This window comes from Platichthys flesus, chromosome 17 (assembly GCF_949316205.1).
Source record: "Platichthys flesus chromosome 17, fPlaFle2.1, whole genome shotgun sequence".
In the NCBI taxonomy this organism is placed as follows: domain Eukaryota; kingdom Metazoa; phylum Chordata; class Actinopteri; order Pleuronectiformes; family Pleuronectidae; genus Platichthys; species Platichthys flesus.
Genome location: NC_084961.1, coordinates 11,665,606 through 11,690,092, shown reverse-complemented (window position 1 = coordinate 11,690,092; position 24,487 = coordinate 11,665,606). Strand labels below are relative to the sequence as shown.

General features: G+C 45.3%; 1 protein-coding gene across 3 annotated transcripts; it reads left to right on the top strand.

Moving 5' to 3' along the window:
* The first annotated feature begins 579 nt into the window (after positions 1–579).
* pals2b (protein associated with LIN7 2, MAGUK p55 family member b) lies at positions 580–24,058 on the top strand. 3 transcript variants are annotated; one of them, XM_062409944.1, is made up of 14 exons: positions 580–689; positions 6,901–6,963; positions 9,513–9,778; positions 13,978–14,078; positions 14,682–14,834; positions 16,728–16,880; positions 17,589–17,816; positions 19,083–19,214; positions 19,400–19,496; positions 19,808–19,876; positions 19,967–20,128; positions 20,219–20,421; positions 20,567–20,695; positions 22,543–24,058. In XM_062409944.1, the coding sequence occupies exons 3-14, from the start codon at positions 9,640–9,642 to the stop codon at positions 22,717–22,719; spliced, it is 1,743 nt and encodes a 580-aa protein (XP_062265928.1). In that variant the 5' UTR covers positions 580–689; positions 6,901–6,963; positions 9,513–9,639; the 3' UTR covers positions 22,720–24,058. The 3 variants fall into 3 exon arrangements, with proteins under 3 accessions (XP_062265928.1, XP_062265931.1, XP_062265929.1); XM_062409947.1 differs by lacking the exon at positions 9,513–9,778; XM_062409945.1 differs by lacking the exons at positions 580–689; positions 6,901–6,963; positions 9,513–9,778 and adding an exon at positions 11,339–11,430.
* The last annotated feature ends 429 nt before the right edge of the window (positions 24,059–24,487 follow it).

The following is a 24,487-nucleotide window of genomic DNA, read 5'->3' as shown; positions in this document are numbered from 1 at the left end:
GATTAATTTGATTGTATTTAATTGAATTTACTTAATTTACTTGTCCAATTAGCAAAAACACTTTACACTAATAGGCCTATATGGTTTCATGATATGATGGTTAAGTCATGGTTGGGACTCAAAGGCTTAGGACGGAGCTTTGGGATAAAGACTTGTGTTCCTTCTCTCAGCAGAAAACCTTGACTCTCGGATTTATGGAGACATATTAGCTAAATATTACTTCTTAATCCTAAAGTTCTCGCTCGGTAAATGAGTCAAATGTAAAATGAGCATTAGTTAGTAAATTAGTAAACGGAAGTCCAGGTCTATAGTTTTATGATATGTTGGGTAAATAAAGGTTAAGATTATATTCGATGTACTTCACTTTTACGCCCTGTCTACACAGGGGGCGTGTAAATGTTTGTTTAAGTGTTTCCTCTTTCTGTGAATGGTCGAGTGTGTGATCGAAAAATACTATATTCACAATACAACACGCAGCCTATACTCACTAGGGGAGGGTGGGACCTCGGCAGCCATTGGTCTGAGCTCCGTGACGTCAGGGGGGAGGAGGCGGGGCGTGTGGGTTTGATTGGCACCGTGTTCTCTGGTAGTCTGCTGCGGGACCAGGACAGACAGCTGAGGGGGGTCTGAATGTCCAACCGGGACGGTGTGCGTGCGTGTGGACTGGCGCGGACCGGCACGATTCACAGGTAAGTGGCGGCTCGTGGTCCGACGCGTCCTGCGGCGGCTTGTTTAGACTCATCCACTCGCTGGTATGGAACAGAGACAAAGACACTTGGTCGTGTTGGAGGTGCAGCGGAGTTTGACAGAAGGTGGCGGTGGCAGGGGGAGGTTTGCCCCCCCCCCCGTGGAGCCCGCTCCCCTCCGAGAGCCGAGGCTTTATCCGGGCTCCGATCACTTTGGTCCGTTGTGGATCCGGACGCGCTCCCTGTATTCCCCCCCTGTCTGTCTTGCTACTCACGGGGGAAGGATCCTGCGGGTGGGTCGGAGTGGTTAGAAGTGCGCGCACGCCACAATGGATAGGATGGGTAACAAAAAAAATGGCCGCACGTGTGGCGAAATCGGTGTGACTATAGCCTGCAGTCGTGTGGCGGTGCCGGCGTTATGGCACGGATTTGGCGCACGGTTCGAGCGCGCGGGTGTGGATCCCTGACTGGCAGAGGGGACGAGTGGAACGGGCTGCGGGTTGTTCGAGGCAGGAGGGAGCCACCGATCCGAAATGATTGACTGCAACATCCACCAGCCTGTTGTCTCCTGATAAGACGCAGGGAGTGCGCTTAAAATATACAGAAAAAAGTCCCGTACACTAATATCTGCAACATGTATAGAACAATTTCTCTTATTCCGTTATGTGGGGAAACTTTCAGGCAAATATCCACAGAGCATTGTCTGGATGCAGAGCGGTGGCTTGGCACAGACCGGAGGCGCAGCCAGACGCTCCTATTGATTTACATGTTTCTGTCCTCCACTGTGATCCCTGCGTGCACCATTTAATAATAATAATGCACTCACAAGATGTCAGCCCCACTTTATGTAGAGCACTTAGTGGAAACTCAAAACCACCTACACAGCCTGTCATAACAAAGTATCAGACTCCGAGGAGAGCACATCAGGGTCAGTTCACTTGGCACAGGGGTTAGAAGCTGATCAGGCCTCCTGCACGTGCTGGGGGAAGCCCTACACGACATCCTAGGGGATCCTTCCTGGGAGTGGCCACCAGACTCCTGAGAGGGGTTCTTGTTGCATGTAGAGTTTATGGGTCTTCCACTCTTCCTCTATTACAAGCCATAATCAGATTTAAAAAAATCGAATGAGAGCAACAAAAGGAGGAAGGGAAGGAGACGGAGACAGTTTAGTGCACATCCAGGGCAGGGATACACAGCCACAGAGTCAGAGATCCAGGGTGACCTTTATTGTTCTGCTTTAAGTTTGAGACTTTTCAGCCCCTCGTACGCATGCACATCCCTTCCTGTCGGCGGGGCGGAGGAAAACAGGACTTTCAAAACACACGCTCTCGATGTTGCGGCACATGAGACATGTCTGTGAGTCACTCAGAGACCAGATCCAACACTTAGAAGCCTGGACTTTTCCATTATTGATACACAGCTATGGGATAGACGGTTCAGAGAGGAAAGGAGCAAGGAGTGGAGCAAGAGAGAAAAGACATACACTTACACACACACATACACTCGCACACACACACCCACACGCACAGTGACTCAAACCTTCCATAAGAACCACACATCATTTACATACCTACAATCAAACCCTCCCTTCCCTGACAGCAGACTGCACCTCCCTACTGTTAACACACAGACTTACTGGCCCCATAACAGTGATCATAAGCTAATTACATCCCTGCCAAGAAAATACACAACTAAATTACAGAGAGGGACATTACTTTATTTATGTGTGTTTGTGTGTCAGAATTGCTACCAGGCAAAGAAAAAACATCTTTGATGATTTTTTCTTTTTGCTGCAGCCTATAGTGCTGATTCACCAGATTTCATCCATCATAAAGGCCTTAAAGGGGAACGCCACTGCAGATAAACAATAAAATCATCTAGATGGCATAAGACGGCGGGATTCTGTGTGGAAGTGTCCTCCTGTTGTTGTCTCTATCACCGAAAAAACCCATCTGTGTTGCCCGATTATCATTCAACTCCACGCAAAATCCAAGTGATGATAATCATAAACACTGAGATAAACAGCATATTTAATGCTAAGAACGCATTGGCATTAAGATCATATGAGGTTGTGATGTAACCAGATCAAAGTCCCATTCATTTGAGCCACGAGACAGCCCGTGCTTCTATCAAAGGAGATACATACGTTTGTAATTCTCCTCCAATATTAAAAAATGTGACGAGATAAATTGAGAAATTCAAACGCCTCACAGCAAGCCTCGTTTATTTTTCCTCTTATCTTTCCCACGTCCATTGAATTTCTTTTACATCATTTCTCTAACTTTGCAGTCTTGTTAAGTGCTGTTGCATCACCTACTCCATCCCCCCCTCATCCTCTTTTCCTTGATACTAATGATCAGGAGCAGGAGGCTGCACTATTGGGAAGAGCGAGAGACTGAGAAGGAGCAGGCGCAGCCATGTGGCGGGTTAGATTATGTCAAAAGGTGCTCGTTATTAAGTTCGCTGCATGTGCAGTGCCGAGGGGGTTCTGACGAGCTGCACGCGGGCCGCTCCGTAATTGTGTCATCCCAAACTGTGGGGGAAAACCTCACGGAGGAGGGCGTAGTGGTCATTTTTGTGGCGATGTGGGGAAAGTGCTCTGATGCAACTGATGGTGTTTGTGTTAAATAGTGGCTATCTAGATTGCAGGCGATGAGTAGAGGTATAGGCATGAATCAGCAGAGGGCCGGAGAAAAGCTGCATCCTCACTTTGTAGAAACCGAGCTGATTTCATCAACTTGCTATAGAAGCCGGAATAATGGGAGATGAAATTCTGCTTACAGAATCCACTTATGATGACTATAAAACATGTATTGATCTGCTAACGTGGCCATCTCGGGGGGGTCGCAGTGTAATCCTCTTATTGAGTGCTGTAACACATGGAGTGACCTACATAAGGCTCGTCTGGAGGCAGAGGGCGATGGCTGCGAGGCAGGACAGGATGGAGTTGGTGGGGGGGGGGGGGGTGTATATCTAGGCTGTCATTACACATACATGCACGTCCACATGTATGTAGGCTACACTCTGCTCCGCGAATAACTAACCACACTGGTGTGTCATGCAGAGGGGACGCCGCAGCCTGCTAGCTCAGGAAAGTTTACTAATGGCTCCTTATGCCCTTGGAGTCGGCCAATGACGTGACATGTGGACCTGCCGGCGGGACAGAGGGCTCGGCAGCCTGCTTTGTTGTTCTCAAGTCAGTGAGAGGAACTGAGAGTGACGGCTGCACTCAGAGGGCAGCGAGAGTACGTGTGTTTTAATAGAGGAGAAGAGGACCTGTAGACGTGATTTGAATGGCTCCTCAAAGATGAGTGCCTTACTGGCCTGCCTGTGTGTGCGTGTGTGTGTGTCTTTGTTTGTGTGTGTGTATTTGTGTTCAATGACCCTGAGGGACGTATTCTACTCCATCTGAGACTATGAACTCACAAAATGTGCTCAATGAGGCGCCGCTTCGGAGGAAGAGAGAGATTTCCTGCTGTAGCCGGACAAGAACTGGAGGAATTAAAACCACACAGCCTGCTGGTGTTTGTCTGTGCATGGAATTGCGTGCATATACACACACTCACACACACACACGCACACTAGTGTGTTTATGTGCGAGTGAGACGGCAGTGATGTTTTGTACAAAAACAAAACCTCTGATTCCCCCGTAATCCTCCCTTCCATGAGCTGTCCATCATCTGTATACTTGGCCACCAGGGGGCACTTTTTGTTTGCTCGTCCTGCGTTCAGATCGGCCAATGGCAGCTGGGAATGAGCATGACCACTTCCTGTGATTTTTTTCTCTGTCGCAGGAGGACACGGGAGCGGACTGTATTGGATGTAACAGGCCTTCAGTGGGGATCCTGAGTTTAGTGCATGCTTGTGTGAGGCAGATTGGCCTGGCTGGTGAAACTTTGTAATGTTATGATGCGACCCAGTTTCTAGTCCTTGAGATGACCTGGCTTTTGCGTTCAAGTAAAATGCATGTACAAGCTCCCCTATTCAAAGTAAAGCAGTTTCTCCGGAAGCAATCATATACATTCAGATTTCATGCAACTATCACCAGAGGAACTCCTGTTACCAGGGTCTGGAAAGGACAGATAGTCATTATTTGTCCTCAGACGTCCTCTCACACCTGGCTCAAGACTTTCTTGTCTCTTCCCTCTCCTTCCTTGATCCCAAGGCTTGGGATTCCTTTCCCTCAGCTCCAACAGTCTAATCTCTTCCTCTTCTTCTTCATGACCGCTAACCTATCTTCTTGCTGTGGATCTCTTCCCCTGAAATTCTTCCTCTCATTCTGCTCCGTCCGTTTCATACATTCCTCTAAAACCAGACCATTCCCATCTATGTCTGATCACTGCCCGCTCCTCCCTCCCTCTTTTGGCTCCTGCTCTGCTCTGTGGTGCGGATGACTTGGTGAGGAATTGCCCTGGTGGCTAATGCCTCCATTAACATTCTTCCAAGGGATATCCTTCACTTCCAATGAGTGTGCCGAGCCTGATTGTAATCTGCGTTGCGTAATGACTTGACTCCTCACTTCTCTTTCTCTCGCTCTCTTCGTCTCTAACAACGAAAGGACCAATTAGCTCTGACATGATGGGTGAAAAGTCCTCCGGGCAGCACAAGGGACAATGGCAAACCGGTGATGAGTAGATGTCCTATTGTGTGATGTGATCACCATGGAAACTGTCCGACTGAACATGTTGGTACGACCCAGACAGAGAAATGCTTAAGGTCAAAGGTTATGTGGACAGTGTGACGTCCACTTGAATGTGTCTGAGAGAGCATCGTCACAATGACAAACACTCTTTCTCTCCCCTTTTCTCAGACATTAACTTCAGAGAAAGTCTGAATCATTGGGTCCGGACTTTCTCTGGAGGTTGCCTTCCACATATGAAGAGCGCAGCAGGAGATTCTTATCTCAATCACGCAGCAGGCTGGATGTAACATATGAATTCCGTCGTGGAGATCACGTGTATTTACATCAACACTGGCTCAAAACATTTGCGTCCGTCGCGTGTTAGAAACGCCATGGTTTTGGTGAATCCTCCGGAGAATCTCCTGCAGTCTTCTCACAAGAGTTCTTTGGGATACTATCCAGAGTTGTACCTGGGGGGGGTCTGGTTGGAGAAAGTCCAGAGAAAGTCCAGAGCCTCTCCATCGGACATTTGTGATCTCACATACAGCGCCTCCGGATAATGTCAGGGGAGTATCCGGAGTTCAGTGCATGTCTGAAAGCAACTTCAGGTTCTTTTAAACACCTGAGTGAGCATGTCCAGCTTTTGGCTTTTATTGGATAATCTTTTCCAAACTCTCCTAGCTTGGGGCGAATAGAGAAATAAAATGAAAGTGAAAGAGGCTGAACTAAATGAGGGGTGTAAGAGTGATAATGATTGTCCTGTGGGCGAGGGCAGGCATCCGTTATTTGTAATCACACCATTTCATTATTACATTTTTTTGCTGGCTTGCATTTTCTTTTGGTCCATTTCACAATGGCTATTCACAGCAGCACAAATGGGATTTATCGCTACCAGACTTTGCAGTTTGCAGTACTAAGATTGGGAGTGAGTTAAGGAAAGGGACTCTTAAACCGTTTAAAGGTCCAGTGTTTAAGATCTAGGTGAAAGGGACTAGTAGTACTAGTAGAGCTGCCACATGCAACCTCACCATTAGACGTCACTACACTCTTTAATTGCAATACCAACTCGGGTATTACACAAAATAAAAAATACAAATTCTATACAAACAACACAGTTCTCACAGTTTCTCAATTGCCCTAATCTCTGATTCCTCTAATATCTGCTGCATCTGTACTTGCATATGATCCAACATCGATAACTGCACAACTAAATCCTTGCTTTGACAGATATTAACCAATAACCGTCCATGATACACACAGCGATGTCGTAAATGCGTGAGTGTAAGTGAGAGATCTCTCTGGGAATGAATGTGCTTTGTCATCATTTGGACATTTACTACGTGGATGGCGCCGTGCCAGCTGATGATGCATCCTTGAATGAGCCGAGTACAAGAACGACCCTGGATGACTCTGTTCATCACTGCGAAAAGCAAAACGGCCTCCGTCCTCGAACAGGGCTGCCGCCTCGCAAAGACGTAGAGATGGCATAGATGGATGTAACAGATAATCCACAAGGGGGGAAAAAACAAGTGTGTGAGGAATGATGAAATGGTTCACACATCTCTCTCCCCCCCTTTCTTCTCCTCTATGCAGGTCTTCACAGTTGTCTGATGAGTAGCCAGTAGGACTTGGTCTGGGCAGCACCGACTGGCACAGGTAAACACAAACGTCCTCTTCCTCTCTACTGGAGGGATCATGTCTTCTGCATGCTGAAATAATCGTTACAGCTCGGGGGGGGGGGGGGGGGGGGCATTGCCATGTTCTGAGGCAAAGGATGTGCTGTTCGCTGCTTTTAAAAGACACAGCTTTCTTCTTTAAGAGCGCAAACGGAAGCAGCTGGTTTTCAAACTGTTTGTGTAAATTACAAGGTTATAAAACGTTTAATGTACTCGGAAGGCCATGCTTGTATCAAACTAAACCAGTGCGATCGAAGTTTAAATGAGAAAAATCTGCATGTATCCATTCGATGCCTGTAGTTCCTACCTGTCCTTGCTTGACCAGTATGTTCCTGTCAAAACATTTTCAGTCTGCCTTGATACAGAGCTCTTACACACACTGCTTTCTCTTGTCTTTGACTCAGTGCGATTTACATACTGAAATGAGCTTGTTGCTGAATAATAAACCAATTATTCTAATTGAACCACGATTTAGATTAACTCATTATAGACCTGGGGTGCTCTGTTTTTCCTGAAATCCGTGTTGACATCCCACGATGCTTTGTAATGGCCTAAGTGCTTTTCTTTCCCTCTTCACACTGCTGCTCCGCCACAGTCAAACTGCGTCTTTTTACTTTCTGAAGAGGAATAATTAGTCTGACATTTTGGAGTTAAGATGTGATTGTGTGTGTGTGTGTGTGTGTGTGTGTGTGTGTTTGAGCAACAAACTGTGAACTAACTTTAGTTCTGTGAGGGCAAATTACTGTAGTATTGCATTGACACCAAGAAGGGAAAATATCTTGCTCCCGTTCACACTTTGGTCAGAGGCAGCGTAGGCTAAAGGCCATTTCAACCATCGCCACACACCGACTCTGTTCCCTGTTTCAGAGATGTTTGAGAGCCAGATATGACGAGCGAGGGACAGAGAGATTCTATAATCCCATGCTTTCGTGGCCAGATTAAAATCCCACGTCCCAAATTGGGGGAGGGGCTGCATGCAGGGCAGTGCCTCGGATGGAGCACGCATGGGGGGGGCGGCGGCGGCGGCGGGGGGGGGGTTAGCGTGCAGTGTGGATTAAAACCTACAGATCTGCTCCGTGCACAGCTGGGGCGTTGTAGGAGGGGCTTGATGGATGGTGGAGGGGAGGAGCCTTTCCTTATTCCCGTCAACAACAGGACGTCTCTGTTCGTGACGATTCTGATATTACAAGGACAACCATAAACATTTCTGCTGAGCTTTTCAAATGGGTCGTTGTGTTTATGTCATTTATACGCAGGACTCTTATGCAGTTGCTCAAGGGGTTCACCGGCTGCTTGGTATTTTAAGGACGGTAATTATTTTACCTCAGTGAGTTTGCTCATCACTTTTAGCCTGAAAGTTGAGACTGAAAAATCTAAACAGATGGGACTGCCATTTTACGGCCATTCCTTTCCCCCAGAGGATGAATCGTAAAGACTCATCTACTTTTACCAGAAATTAGCTAAAAATGGCAAGTGACTACTTTTCCATTGCCGCTAGAGGAGTTTACCTTTCTGAGTGTGATCCAATGCTCGCAACAGCTAATGACATCCCCAGCAGCTCGGTGCTAATGAAAAGAGATATTAGACTGCCCTCATGTAAAATGTTGTTTGATTTTTCTATTCCAGTCTAGCACAGTAAAAGTAAAAAAAAAAGTCAGCGCTGCACCCAACATATTTCCCAAAATGTATTTGGCTCAGGAGTGAGGCTCGTAATCCCGTCAGCACCTTAATTACAGTGACTTAGCATGAAGTAAGGTGATAAGGGCACATTCATTTCAGTGGGGACATGGGATGAAAGGAATAAACGAGCGAAAGAGAGAAGAGGAAAAAAAAAAAGCTTCAATTAGACAGACACACGCTGCTTTGAGGAGGTGAGGGAGTACGTCCGAGCACGATCCGCACATTGCTTACATAATGGCACATTCAACTGGTGTGTATGTACGCGTGTCAGTGACTTGACATGCAAGAGGGGGGCAACTCAACTTAGGGTGGGGTGGCTCGGGGACGGGAGGTGGGACACAAGAAGAAGTATTGGAGCAACAGCAGGAGAGGATTGTGGGATTATGTGTGTGTGTGTGTGTGTGTGTGTGTGTGTGTGTGTGTGTTATCAATGGGGGAGGGGGGGCAGGGCTGGGAAGGGAAGGTATTAAAGGCCGAGTGGAGGGTGGGGACTGTCGAGCATTGAACACATGTCCACATCTGTGTGTGCGATCCAGCTCTCTACCGCTCTCTCTATCTCTGTCTCTGTCTCTCTCTCTCTCTCTCTCTGAAGTCATCTTCACGTCAGACCTTCTCCACCGATTTCTCCCCATCATCTCTCCACCTCCTCTGAGCTCCTCTTTCCCCTCCTCGTCTCTGAATATCCCCTGATCTTAATCCCGCTTTTTTGTGTCGTTGTCGTTGTTTCTCTGTCGTTCTCTAACCTCAAACCCTCCTTCTCTCTCTCTCTCTCTCTCTCTCTCTCTTTCTTCTCTCTCTCTTTCTCCTCTGCACCTTCTCCGCTCTGTTTTATTTTGTTTGGGAGTTTAGAGAGATAGCAGTGCCAGACAACAGGATTGGAGGACAGACGACATAGTTGCAGAACTGCTGGCGGTTGACTAGTGGTTATAGCCTTAGCGTACTTTTGGCAGTAGGCAGCGAGAAGGAGGGCTTGGCGATGGTCACGGCTATGGAGGACGCCTGTCCCAACGGGGTGCGGGAGGAGAAGGAGGCGGAGGAGGTGACGGCCCTGAGACATCCAGGCGTGGAGGGGCCCCCGGCCGAGCAGTCCACCCAGGGAGCAGAAACTTCTGGAGGTGAGAAAAAGGAGGAGGCGCTGGGTCACTTATTCAGACCTGGAGCCATACTGTGGTCTTTTTTGTTCTGAAATTTCGAGAGGTAGGGATTGATGAATGTGTTTTTAATCAAATATTCATAAGCGGGGGGCAGGTAGAAGGATTCGACTGCCAGACTTTTCATTTATCATTACATATAAATAGATGATCCAGTGGAGTGGTTCTACACCCACGTTGTCTGACGTGTCCCTGCACCTACGTCAGAGGAACATGTCACCACCTGTCATGTTCCAAACGTGCTCACCCGAATTCAATATTATTATGTAAAGGCTCTTTGAACTATCAACATTTTGACTGATTTGGTTTTTGTTTACATTTAGCTATTTCAACTACGTAGCAAATTTGCTAACTATTTCAATTAATAAATCTGTTGATTTATAATATCAAATTTAAACATTAACATTTTTAGCTAAGAGGGTCAGTTGTTTATCCATAAAAAAACTTAAAATCTTAAGTTACTGTGCAACTTTTAACTCTCTCATTGAGCTGTTTACTCATTCTCTTTAGTGTTTTGAAAGCATTATTATTTTCTTTTACCTAAGTGTTTCTACTTTAAGCTCATTGTAATCAGCTAACTAGTCCTGTTGTTTATCAATAAAGTTAATAGTCTTTGCTATTTCGAAAGTTATTGGCTATTAGGCTACTTAGCTAACTGTTTGGACTATTTATTCATTCCTGCTTAGTATTTGAACTATTAAGTAATTACTTTTAGCTTACCTATATATCGATACGTTAAACTAACTATTTTAATTGTTAATTCAATAATTCAGCTTCTCAGCAGCATTTGACCACCAGGCAACTGCAGAAGGAATCTGAGGCTTTAGAGAAGCTTTTGCTTTTGCTTTGTGTTGCCTATTTTCCCAGAAGGAGGTTCGGTCGTTAACCTGAACTACTGAAAAGGAAAACACTAAAATCGATATAGTGTATTTGTTATGAGTGATGTTACTTTCGTTCCTGTCAAGGTGCTCCTGTGATTTCAATCTTGCGAGCTGAAAAAATAATAATAGCACAGGTTGCTGGGTCTTTTCCTGAGGGATTTGCCTGGAGTTCCTTGAAAAACAAGAGGTAGGAATTCTTAAGTAAGGACTCTCTGCATTGGCATTCAAACCACTGCAGTGCTGGTAGGTGTGCACACGGGCGGTGGTTTCGATGGTGAGGGAGACTGGAGGCACGCCGGAGAGCTGCAGAGAGAAATTAAAGAGCAGGTATGCAGGATGATTCATTATGTAGATGAACCAACCAGCTGAAAGGAAAACACTCGGCCGCACTGTACTCTGCTCTCTGAGCGTTTCCAAGTTCTTCATGGCCAGGCTGAGCAGGAGGCCGGTAGGTGGTTTTATCACCGTGCCATATTTTGTAGGATTACGGAGACTTTAGGTAGGAGGCTCGATGGAATGAGTAATGTACACACTAGTACACGTGGCAGGGAGGGGGGGGCGGGGGGGGGGGGGGGCGGCGGACTGGCCGGGATGAGCAAACATTCCTGTGGTCGATGACACAACGAGCTGACCAAAGTTTGTCCGCACGAGAGAGAGGGGGAGAGCACAAAACGTTGGATGTAAGCTCGGATACGTCGGCGTGTTTTCGGGATCGTGTTCAAGTATGTTAGTGAGGTCAGTTTGGATTTTTGGATTTCTTTCTCTGCGCTTAGCACATTTTTTAAATTCAGTCAGACTCCTCCAAGTTATTTTGTTGTGTGATGCGTGAATTTGAAAAATAGCGAAAAACACAAGTGTAAGCGATGAGAAAGTCAGTGAGTGAGTGCACTGCAGCCAGGCTGGTGTTTTGATGCTTGTTTATGGTTGTGTGGAGGCCTTTACAATTACAGCTCTGAAAGATTGTGTGTGGTCCCGATACTGAAACTGAATACCCTGCATATTCTGTTAATTAGTAGTAGGAGGTTCATATACTCTATCAAGAGATGCATGTAGCTGCGTGGTTATAAGGTCCGATCATCTGCAGTGCTTCTTTTTAACCCCCCCCCCCCCTCTATCTGTTCCTCTTTAAGAGGATCATAAATATTTAAGGTTTGTTTTAGGATGGAGCCGGCTGTTTATGTAGTCTGTGTGTGCCCTGCGGTGGTCCAACCCGCAGCGAGGTCCTTTGCCCACTGTGAGATCAATTGTATTTTTACAATCCCCCCCTCTTTAATCATACCCCCGCATGGCCCCTGCATGAACGACGGATGAATGATAAGTGATTGAAAACAATGACTTACTGATGTGGCAGTTTTTGTGCTGCCGACCAGAAAAAAAGTGAAATTTACGAAGAGATTACATATGAGATACATTAAAAGATTAATTTGGGATAAAAGGGCCTTCTGAGCACTCACAAAAGAGAAATTCAGATTTGAGGACAGAAGCAGTACAAAAATGGGTAAAATAGCTGAGACTGCATTTATCACGTATGAATTGATTTCTTTTGTGACAGCCCATTGATTGAGATTTCACCAGAAATCAAGCACTTGTATTTCCAAAGCTGCGATTTTAGTAAGTGCCACTTCTTCTAAATGGGAGACAGAAGTAAGACTTGACCTAATGACATTGAACATGAGTCAGGGTTACACAGTAATAATGGGATAGGGGAACAAAATACAGTACGTACATGAGAGTGAGGGAACTGCATACAAGTGCTGACTGGACATACATTTACTACGCACATAAGTGTATAATGACACACACAAACACACACACAAACACACATTCCCAGGGCTTTAAGTGTCTTAGATGAGCTTACATGGGCATTACATTTGAGACCCTGGCATTAAGGCGTTAACTGGCTCATACCTGCAGTTCTCACCTCTCCCTCTCTCCCTCTCTCTCTCCATTTCTGTGAACTAGACTCTATCACAGCTTGTATGTCAGGAATCACTCTCACAACTTCACTCTTGAAAACCTGGAGATTAGTTGTGATTGAACATGCTTTTTATGGTGTAGCTAGATAGTTAGATAAACAGGATATCATTGAGCTTGAACGTCGTGCTTATTCTACCGTTCTGCACAAGCTGTGTCTAAACAGACCTGAGTCACTGCACCTCCAGAGGGAGCTTTAGTTTGATCTCCCGTAGGACTTGTGTTCGCAGCCGTGCATAAAGAGATTGAATGGGCTGCAGTCATGATCAAGGTCACATTATGAAATTGTCGTTTGATTTTCAGCCTTTTAGACGATTCGTTTTTGCAGTAACCTGAAAGTTAGAGGCTGGTTCTGACCTAGAGAGCTGTAAGACCCAATACATATACTCACACTTGTTTGACTCTATCCAGTCAGCTGCAGTTTGACCCTATGGGTTTAATGTTCTCAGTCCACCTGGTCTTTGTCTTTTCTGATTTTCGGGGAAACTGTCAACCTTTTCATATTGTACACAGTATTTAATATACTATTTGTTAATGTTGATTATATGATATTTAGATTATTGACATTCCCCACAATTACAATAGTTCATCCTCATCCTGTAGTTAAGCTAGTTGAATTTAGTTGTGTTTGACACATTCTTCAGCAGCCCTCCTCTGACATATTAAAATTACCCTCCTTCTCACTCTTATCTTTTGTACACAATGTATTTTCAGACTTGGCTTGGAGAATATAATTTAGCATTCTGGAGATAACACTGTTACATGTTATGGATTTGGCTGATGATAGTAATATTTTCATAACTTTGATCGCCTTTGATTCTCAAGCTAAACCCAAGTTCTGTTTAAAATATTTAAATAATTTTTTGATTCCTATGAATGAATCACCTCTTCCACACATTTAACATTGTCCTGCCAGGTTTTCAGTTACACATTATTCCAAGGATTAGCATCTTATTTTGTAAATAAGTATCTTCTGCCCTCCTGTCATTTCACTCTCAGTCTCATTCCCCTTGCAGTGTAGGCCCCTGCCACTAAACTTGTAAAGTTTTATATTTGATGTAGTGTTTTTACCGTTGTCATGAGTATCAGGGTATCTCTTTGATCTGTATCTTCCCTGCAAGACTGTGAGAAAGTGGCCTGAGTCAGTGACTTCTCTCTCTTTCTCTCTCTCTAGCTGCTGCAGTGTCTTACAAACTGTTGCGTGTGTGTTTATGCTTTGTATGACTTTCACGCCTGAGCTAACGCCTCCTTATCTCCCTCCCTCTCTTTTTCCGTCTGTGTCTGTATCTCTCGGGCCCGTCACTCCAGCCATGCAGCAGGTGTTGGATAACGTGGGGGAGCTGCCCACCTCCGCGGGGGCCAAGGACATCGACCTGCTCTTCCTGCGCGGCATCATGGAAAGTCCCAATGTACGTTCCCTCGCCAAGGTAGCACACAGACATAGACCAGGGTGAGGCATGGGCTAACATGCTGCCCGGGTCCAAGCCCCCCCGCCTCACACCTGCACCCAGCAGTGCTCTGCTCGCTGTGACTGAGGTGCTGATGTACGATCGGGCCAGGACCAACACAGTGCATACATTCTGTCAGCAACAAAGTGACCTAGCGCTACTCCGTTATCTCAGTTTTTTTTAACTGGCAGTGCATGTTGCCTGTGCACACATCTCCAGTGCTGTTTAAAGTCTGCTGAGCTCTGAGGTCAGTCAGGGGACAGTCGTACTTCCTGCTCGACGCGCTGTTGTCATTTCCCACATTCAGCTGCTCCCCACGGGGATGGATCTTGTAGGGAGGACGGATGACTAAACTAAAACAAATACTGTAACAAAATACTGCAGGCAGTGGCTGGTTCTATGAGTCAGCTAAATATATATCCATGGTAAACCAGGTCCAAACAGTGTGTACATGAAGAATCCAATGTCATGGTGGAAAGGAATTTATTCTAACTACTCAAAACTAAAAGCTCTGGTCATCTCATCTGTAAGAAACCTACTCACCCTGCGCTCCCCCCCCCCAAGGCCCACGAGCAGCTGGAGGAGGTGAAGCTTGAGGCGGTGCAGGACAACAACATGGAGCTGGTGACCGATATCATCGGAGACATCAACAACCTCAAGGTTAAAGACGACAGCGCGGCCGAGCTGTCCAAGATCTTGAAGGAGCCACACTTCCAGGTGAGGCGGTAAACACACATCCACACACTGAGTGCATGTGCTGCATGTCAGATCTTTATTCTGGTGATAAGGTGAATAACACATGAGCAGGTTATAGGATCATTCTGGACATAATTGGGCTGCTAGTGAATTTATAATGGGGGAAGTAAAATACAGGGGATCAGCAGAGATGGCAAAAATACACACATTTATACTTAATATATACTTGACTCAAACTTGAGTGTAAGTACTGATTTAACTTCTTTACTCGAGTAAAAGTACAGGATTTGATATGTAGTCGGAGTATTAAAGTAAAAAGTATCCATTTAAAGGCAATTTCTGTCGGCTGTATCTGAGCAAATCAAACTGAGCCTTGTTTAGTTTGACTTCACTACAGAATATAATTATCCCTGATACTTATTTTACCCGGGATCGACTTTTCGGAGTTATTGTCACATCAAGGGTTCAGGTTGAATTCTGTTGAGATGATTGTTCATTAAAATGAAAGTATAGATTCAGATATTTCTGTTAATGTAAGGAGTAAAACTAAAAGTAATCCGAAAACAAGTACTCAAGTACAGTTACCTAAAATATTGACTTAATTACAGTTACAGAGTGTTGTTTGTTTCCTTCCAACTCCGGTGATCGGTGACACTATAATAGCAGATCACATATTATTGCAAATGTATTTCCATCAATAAAATAATGCTAAACATTATAAATCAAAATTAATATTGCAGCTCTGTTCCAGTAACTCAACCTGTTGCCAATTTAAATCACCTTTTTCTGAGTAAAGTGAGTTTCTGTATTAAACCACGTTATATTTGTTTGAACTAGCAACTGGTTGAGATGTTTTTCTGTCACTTGTTCGTGTCGTAGTAAATGTTACACTCTGCAGTCGTGTCATGTTTTGACTGTAGATACAGTAGCACAGAGATGATATTTTGGATCCCGATCTCGTTCATCAGTCGGGACTCTACAGCCTCTATCCCCAGAGCTGCCAGGGGCTTTTAACAGGCTCCACCAATAGGAGTTACACTTCTGAGCCCGATGAGGCCTGTGCACCAATCAGAGCCCTTTGTGCTGTAAGCTGGAGGATAAGACCCGGTTGACCTACTGAGAGCGAGAGAGAGAGAGAGAGGGAGGGAGGGAGGGAGGCAGGGAAAGGCAGGCTGGGAGAGAAGAGAGGGAGGGAACGAGGGAAGCAGAAATTACATCACATAGTGAGTGTGTGACTTTACAGACTTTTACAGGCTCACTTCTCTGATTGCCGGAGGATGTTTTAAAAAATATTTCCGAAAATATAACAAGAAATGATTTTGGATTTAAGCCGTTACTGGGCGACTCAGCGAACTGAGAAATAATTGAGTGTATTTTGGTTTAAATCCATGTTTGGGATTTGAGTCTTGAGATGATTCATCTTTTTTTAAACTATTAATCTGCTGTTGAGAAGGCGCATGATTGTTTAAACAGCTTTGTGCTCACATTCTTATTCATTTCGTCTTCTTATAGACAATAATACAAAAGCTTCAGCTCAGCTGTCTGCTCCTGACTTGAGTGCAAATGTAACTGCGCAACTTCACCATTCTACCATCAGTCAATACTTCATACAGACATCAGCTTTTATATGATTATATAAATAAATGTATATATATTTTGTTATTTAAAGTGAGACAGATACAGGATAATAGTGAAAAGTGAAATGTAGAGTATCAGTAGCTCAAGTGGAGAAGAGGCAGCAAACAGAAATTATCAGAACATTCACAGATTAAAAACATCAACAACCTCAAGCTACAGCTCAGTGTATTCAAGTGTGTGTTATTGCTGTAGGATTCACATCTTCATTAGTAAGAAGACGAGTGTGTGTGTTTTATTTCCTCCAAAACTTAAATATGTATCATCCCCCTCTCTCAGTCTCTTTTGGAGGCCCATGACATGGTGGCCACAAAGTGCTTCGAAGTCCTGCCCCCGGTGGAGATACCCAATGACGCAGCGGTGAACAGCGCTCTGATGCAGGCCGACGCTGTGCGCATGATTGGCATCCGAAAGAAGGCCGGAGAGCCACTGGTGAGCGGAGACACGCTCTAACTGAAATGATCTGTGTGTGTGTGTGTGTGTGTGTGTGTGTGTGTGTGTGTATACATTTATGTTACCAGTAAAGTGGTGGTCTAGTGGAAGAAACTTGGAATATGGGCAGACAAGGTCTCTGGTTTCGACTCCACGGAGAGACAACAAAAGACGAACCTGGATTGATCTGTCCAAAAATCCAAGAGGATTCTCCCTACCCTGTCTAGTGCCCCTGAGCAAGGCACCTTACTCCCCCAACATCTGCTCCCCGAGCGCCGTACATGGTCGCTCACTGCTCTGTGTGTCCCGCACCAGATGGGTCAAAAGCAGAAGTTAAATTTCCCTACCTGCATGAGTGTGCCTTTGCATGTCTGTGCATGTGTTTGGAACTAATAAATGCATCTTAATCTTAAATCTTAATCTTAATCTCATGGAGATCAAAGCCTGGTCCTAATAATGCAACAGTTCATTTCTGAGCTCCTGGTAAAGGTTGGGGGCGACATGTAAATGGTGGGTCGGTAAAGCTTAAGGCTAGGTAGGAACTGACCCTGGTTAAGGTAAGGGATAAAGTTTTGGTTAGGCTGTCCAAAATAAATTGGAAGTCAATGCAAAGTCCTACTGAGGATAGCTGTGCCAACTTGAGTGCGTAAGACATTGGATGAGTACATGAAAAAACATCACCCTCTCCTCGCCTCCTCTTCCTCTCAGGGTGTGACGTTTCGAGTGGAGAAGGAGGACCTGGTCATTGCCAGGATCCTGCACGGCGGCATGATCGACCGGCAGGGCCTGCTCCACGTGGGCGACATCATCAAGGAGGTGAACGGGAAGGACGTGGGCAACAACCCCACCGAGCTGCAGGAGATGCTCAAAGACTGCAGCGGGGGCATCACGCTGAAAATCCTCCCGAGCTACCGGGACGCTCCCGCTCCTCCGCAGGTATACGCTCACACACACACACACACACACACACACACACACACACACACACACACACCCACACACGCTCACACGTCAAATGAGATGATAACCTCAACACGTGCATGCACACTGATGTAATAAGGTGGCAGATGTTGGGCAGTGGTACAGGGCTGGTTGGTGATGTGTCCTACAGCCCTCCTACAATCCCCTGTGCAGGAATGTGAACCCTTGCAGCCCTATTAATAACACTCCACATGCTATCTAGGTCACACTAGCCATTTCTGTCTCTTACACACACACACACACACATGGGCTTCTTGTAATCTCACGCTCCCGCTCGTGGAAAGTGGACAGAGATTTATGATATTTACAGTCATTTTCCTCCTTCTCACCAGTGGTAGCTCTTGAGTAAAAATGAATGAACAGCAGTTAGAGGGAACGAGACAGAAGGCCAAATCACATCCTGCTCTGTGGCTCAGGGCGCGCTGCACAGAATACTCTACTGGCTTGTTTTATTGCTTCCTCCGGTTGCTTGTTTAATCGAATACGTCAGCCAGAGCACTTGCCTTCCTGGCAAAAAGAAGCCACTGCAGCCTGAGCAGCTGCGTCAAGTGCATCGTGAGACAGAATGGGTGCGAATTCGATTCTATCGTGCCAGGGTGACCCGGTTCAGACCTGATATTAACGTTCAGGTCTGAGCGCACCCACGATTGTCCGATTAAAAAAAGAAAAGACACAATTGGACGTGGTCTGGGACGCATGTGGAGACATTCACTTCGCTGTGTGAACTCAAACGTGTCCTCGGCCACATGTGAAGGTCCGTCTACGCTGCAGTTTCACAATAACTCCAAAGTTTTTATCTCAGTGTCCATACGTTTGTTTGCTAACACAACATCAACCCTGAACCTCCACACTAACGACTGATACTTTTCTTAAAATGGTCAAATCATTCAGCGCCGCACAACTTCATGCGATTCATTCATTCATTCACACACACACACAGTCACTAAGAACACATCTGTCAAACTCAAAAGATGGTCGTGTTTATTTACATACAGTGCAGGGAAGTGAGGTCCAATCACAGGAGACGCAGTCAGGACTCATTCTAATGCCAGGTGGGAGCACACAGATCTAACATTGACCACTTGGGATCGGATGTCTCAGGACAGATGTTAGCTCCGGGTCTGAACAGGGCGTCAGTGTGAGACGCCTTTCTTCGACATGCGCCTGATGTCCCGATGACCACACCCCCTTCAAGCTAAACGGTTTGTGTGTTCACGACAGGTGTACGTGAGGCCGTACTTTGACTACAACCCGGCCAGCGACAACCTCATCCCATGTCGGGAGGCGGGGATGACCTTCAAGAGGGGCGACATCCTTCAGATCGTCAACAGGGAGGATCCCAACTGGTGGCAGGTGGGCCTTCATTCGTCGATTCTCCTTTATGTGTCACTGCCTCTCGCCCAATGTCGGCTGGGGTTTGGCTCCAGCTCCCCCCCCCCTGCAAACCCTCTAAGGATAAGTGGTGTAGATACTGGATGGATGGATGGACGTCTGTCACTGAAATTGAAGACCTGAACTTATTTACCATCTTGTTCCAGGCGTGTCATGTGGTGGCTGGAGCGACAGGACTGATTCCCAGTCAGTTCCTGGAGGAGAAGAGGAAAGCTTTTGTCCCACGAGACTATGAAGGCTCAGGTGGGTCCCTGCCAATGTTTCTCTGTGGTGTTTTCGTACAGATGCTGTTGAGATTTGTTCGAGACAGTTTTTCTCTTGAGCAGTGCTGATGTGGAAAAGATGGAGTGACCCCCGAAAGGTCTGTCAACTGTTTCGCTGCCAGATTTCTCAATTGCTTTCACCACTTTGCACTGATTCATGGTGAATGCGGCTGGGAAGAGGCTGTTTCTTTTTTTTTTATTTGAAAATGGTCCACACCTGCCCCCTTTTGGCCAAACACCATAACTGCAGAAAGAAGCAGCACATATAATGTGGAGTCTTGTTTTTTCTAGGCATCCTCTGTGGCACCATAGCTGGAAAGAAGAAGAAGAAGATGATGTACCTGACGGCCAAGAACGCAGGTCGGAGAACCCCCCACGCTGCTGACCCTCCGTTCACATCGTTGTTTCCCTCTCCTCTGATTGGCTCACAGTGTGATTGTGTGTTCGCAGAGTTTGACAGACACGAGCTGCAGATCTATGAGGAAGTGGCCAAAGTGCCGGCGTTCCAGAGGAAGACGCTGGTTCTGATTGGTGCTCAGGGCGTGGGTCGACGCAGCCTCAAAAACCGGCTGATGGTGCTCCAGCCGACCCGCTTCGGCACAACCATACCATGTACGCCCCTGCTCGCATTTCACTGTATTTTAAAGCTCTGTCCCACCCCCGTCATGAAAAGTCCAATCAAACGTGGTGTTCCTCCGTCAGACACCTCGCGGCGACCCCGTGACGACGAGCTGAACGGCAACTCCTACCACTACACCAGCAGGACGGAGATGGAGGTGGACGTGAAGGGCGGCCGCTTCCTGGAGCACGGCGAGTACGATGGCAACCTGTACGGCACCAAGATCGATTCCATCCTCGAGGTGGTGGACACGGGACGCACCTGCATCCTGGACGTCAACCCACAGGTACCAGACGGTTTGAGACACTGAAGGTCGTCAGGTGTCTTTAGAGCAGTGGGACAGCAGAGGTGGTTGATGCAGGGGAAATCGGTGTTAGAGAACCACCGGTTCTTTGTTTTGGCTGTAATGTCTCCCTCGTGTCTCCGTCCAGGCTCTGAAGGTTCTCAAAACTGCGGAGTTCATGCCCTACGTGGTTTTCATCGCGGCGCCAGATTTCGATACACTCAAGGGAATGCACAAAGCTGTGGTGGACGCAGGCATCACGACCAAGCAGCTCACGGTAGGTTGACGCGCACGCAAACACACACACAATACAAGTAAAAGACACAAGTTCAAGGTTTTATTTAAATTGCTTTAATAAAATTTACTCAATATATAAATTGTACAATAAGAGAGATAGATAGATAGATAGGGAAATTAAGTCGTCATAGCACTATAAACTATAAAAAATAATAAAAAAAATAGTACAGTATATATAGTATATAATATATATTTATATATGAAAGTATGAAAGTAATTATACCAATATAATAATAGCAGTATATAGTAATAATAGCAGCAACAGTATATATAGTATATAATAATAGTAAAATATAATAATAATAACAACATGTACACATGTATAAATATGTGTATATAGACTTATCTATACAAAGAATATATAAAGAGTATGATATAATATATGATATATAGTACGGGTATAAATATAAGTATTTGGCGATACAATAGATATATAATATACTATGAGTGTAAGAATATGTAGACTGAGTGTGCAAAAGACAATATTATTGTATAAAGTGATGAATTGCGACAGGTATGTTTAGTGCAGTTGTGTGATGGTGGCTCTGACAGAGGTAGATGAGTTGTACAGTCTTATTGCGGTTGGGAGGAACGACTTCCTGTATCGTTCCATAGAGCAGCGGGGTTGAATGAGTCTGTGGCTGAAGCTGCTCCTTAGCTTGTCCAGTGTTTTGTGGAGAGGGTGAGAGGGATTTTCCATGATTGCCAGCAGTTTTGCCAGCATCCTGTTCTCCACCACCTCCTCCAGGGTGACAAGCTTAGAGCCAACAACAGACTCTGCCTTCCTAATCAGTGTTTTCAGTTTGTTGGCGTCCTTAGCCTTGATGCCCGCACCCCAGGACACCACAGCAAAGAAGATGGTGCTCGCCACAACAGACTTATAGAACATCTGCAGCATCTTGTTGCAGACATTGAAGGACCTGAGCCTCCTCAGGAAATAAAGCCGGCTCAGGCCCTTCTTGTAGACGGCCTCTGTGTTGGTGGACCAGTCCAGTTTATTGTCCAGTGTGACACCCAGGTACTTGTATGCAGGGACCACCTCCACAGCCGTCCTACCGATGCAGACAGGAGAGGGAAGGCATAAATCATGTATATCGTAATTTTGTGTCAAATGTCGAGTGACAACATCTGTCTATAGGGTTCCTGAGGATTTAAAAAAAAGCTTAAAATAGTCTTAAACTTAATAATCTGAATTTTAGGCCTTGTAAAGTCTTAAATGTGTTAAAATATGATGTACTATGTTATAAATAATATATTTAGCTAGGTCTTAATTATAGCAATATTAAATGCTTCTCCTGGCCCTTTAAAATTGTTTGTGATGTCTCTGAGTATTGTAGTTCTTGGTCAACAATATTAGATATTAGCACACTATGCAAGCACATATATGCACTGAATGAATGTGTGCGTGAATGGCAAAAGTACTAAAGCACTTTGAGTGGCCATCAAGTCTAGGAACGCACTATATACTGCGAACACAGACCATTTACCATATTATAGTAATGGTAAATATATAATATAATAAAACTGGAAGCAAGAGCAACATGGAACAGAGACGACAAACACTCAGAATTGATCTGCTTGGCTCTTTGAAAGACTAATGATACCCACTGTCTCTGCCTGTAGTCTGCTTCACTATGTGGTTAGTCTCTACTAAGGGCTAATTGATTTAAACCTGCAGAAACCATGATACACATGTATTACATCATATCAAGTGTATACACCCTTCTGTAGAGTTCTTTTTTATTCACACACTTCCACTCATTCATCGGGTCGCGCCTCATTTCCTTTAACTTCCCACACCTCACCTGTCAACGTGTCTGCTAACAGGATGTGGACCTGAGGAAGACGGTGGACGAGAGCGCCCGCATCCAGAGGGCGTACAGCCACTACTTCGACCTGACCATCGTGAACGACAACCTGGACAAGGCCTTTGAGACGTTACAGGCCGCTGTGGACAAACTGTGCAGTGAACCCCAGTGGGTGCCCGTGAACTGGGTGTACTGATGACTAGCCGCAGCCACTGAGCGGGTCCCACTGACCCATCAGCACGCGTGTGAGAGTGCGAGAGAGAGAGTGTGTGAGTGTGTGTGCGCGTATGTTAGTGTTTATGACCACAAAGGCCAAAGACGAGGAGACGAGTGCAGAGATACTTCTGCAAAATGACCTGAATAATTATTAAAAAAAAAGAAAAAAAAACTCCTACTGCTCTTTCTCCTCTTAGGCCTGCACGGCTCGCAACTTTTTTTCTACTCCAAACTCAAAGGGAAAGAGTGCTTATTTATTTTATAACTTTTTATGAAAGATCTTTCTATTCAATGTGGAATTCCAGTGAGAATGAAACAAAAGAAAATCTGGTCTCGTACTCGGGCCATATTTTTGCATTAATTTATTGATGTGGTAGTGACACGTCTTATTTTGTAGTCTTATTGGTTTCAACGTGATTTTAGTTTGTTTGCCGTCTTCCCTCACGGACCCCCAGGATTTACAGTAACCCCCCACGCTCACCGATGAAGATGAGGAGAGACGATGAGTTAGAAGAGTATGAGCAGTCGTCATGTTTGAGCGACGTGTGGCTTTGTGTTTTTTGTTTGTATTATTTCACCTCCCTACAACTGAATCCTTTGGTGTTGACCTAGCGGGTCCTCAAGTCGTCTCATGGTTTTGTCCACAGGAGAAACTGGGCGGAGGGAAATAAAAGAGCACAACTCTGTGAAGTTCAAGAAAAAACGACTTTATAAGATGAAGAATTGTCTGTGTCTGGTAATTCTGTGTAGATTTGTTTTTCTTGTAGTTTTTGTGAGGTGATTTTTTTTTTATAGTTTAGTGTTTTTCTTCGCACACGATCATTTGCTTTGATTTGAAATGATCCTGTTCTCAGTGTATGTGTCTGGAGTGTGATCACCACTGTTACTGACAGCGTAAACCACTTTGTTAATGTTTTATATATGTGAATGTGGCTGAAATCCTCTCCCTTCCTGTGGTGTCGGATTGGTAGTTCAACTACAGGCTGTAATATGAAATAATGTGACGCTGGATGGTGAGTGCAGCTTGCAAGGCCAAAGGGTAAATTTCTAGTACTACTGTATGTCTCATAATGCTTTGTAAATCTTAGTCAAAACCAGAGAGCATTAAAGAAAATGACCATCTCACTAAAGGACATGAGCTTTTGATGAATATTCTTTATGATTTATGTAACATTTTAACATCCTGAGATCAATTTGTGCCACGTTTCAGAAAAACTGCCCAACTGCCTGTTGTAGTATTTACATCAACCTCATGTCCACAGATTTGATTTTACATTTTTATCAGCAAGTTTATGATGAATAAAGTTTATTAAACCTCACATGGGTAATTCTTTTTTATAGATGACCTATCAAGGTGGTTATTTCTTCATTGATGTTTAAGCAATATTCTTTTTTGTTTGTGTATCAGCAGATTATGATTAAGATGCATTTATTAGTCCCAAACACATGCACAAACATGCACAGGCACACTCATGCAGGTAGGGAAATAGAACCTCTGCTTTAAACCCATCTGTGTGCAGGACACACAGAGCAGTGAGCGACCATGTACGGCGCCCGGGCAGCAGATGTTGGGGGAGTAAGGTGCCTTGCTCAGGGGCACTAGACAGGGTAGGGAGAATCCTCTTGGATTTTTGGACAGATCAATCCAGGTTCGTCTTGTTTCTCCGTGGAGTCGAACCAGAGACCTTTTCTGCCCTTAGTCCAAGTTTCTGCCACTAGTCCAGTGTGTGCAGTTGTGAGAGGACCCA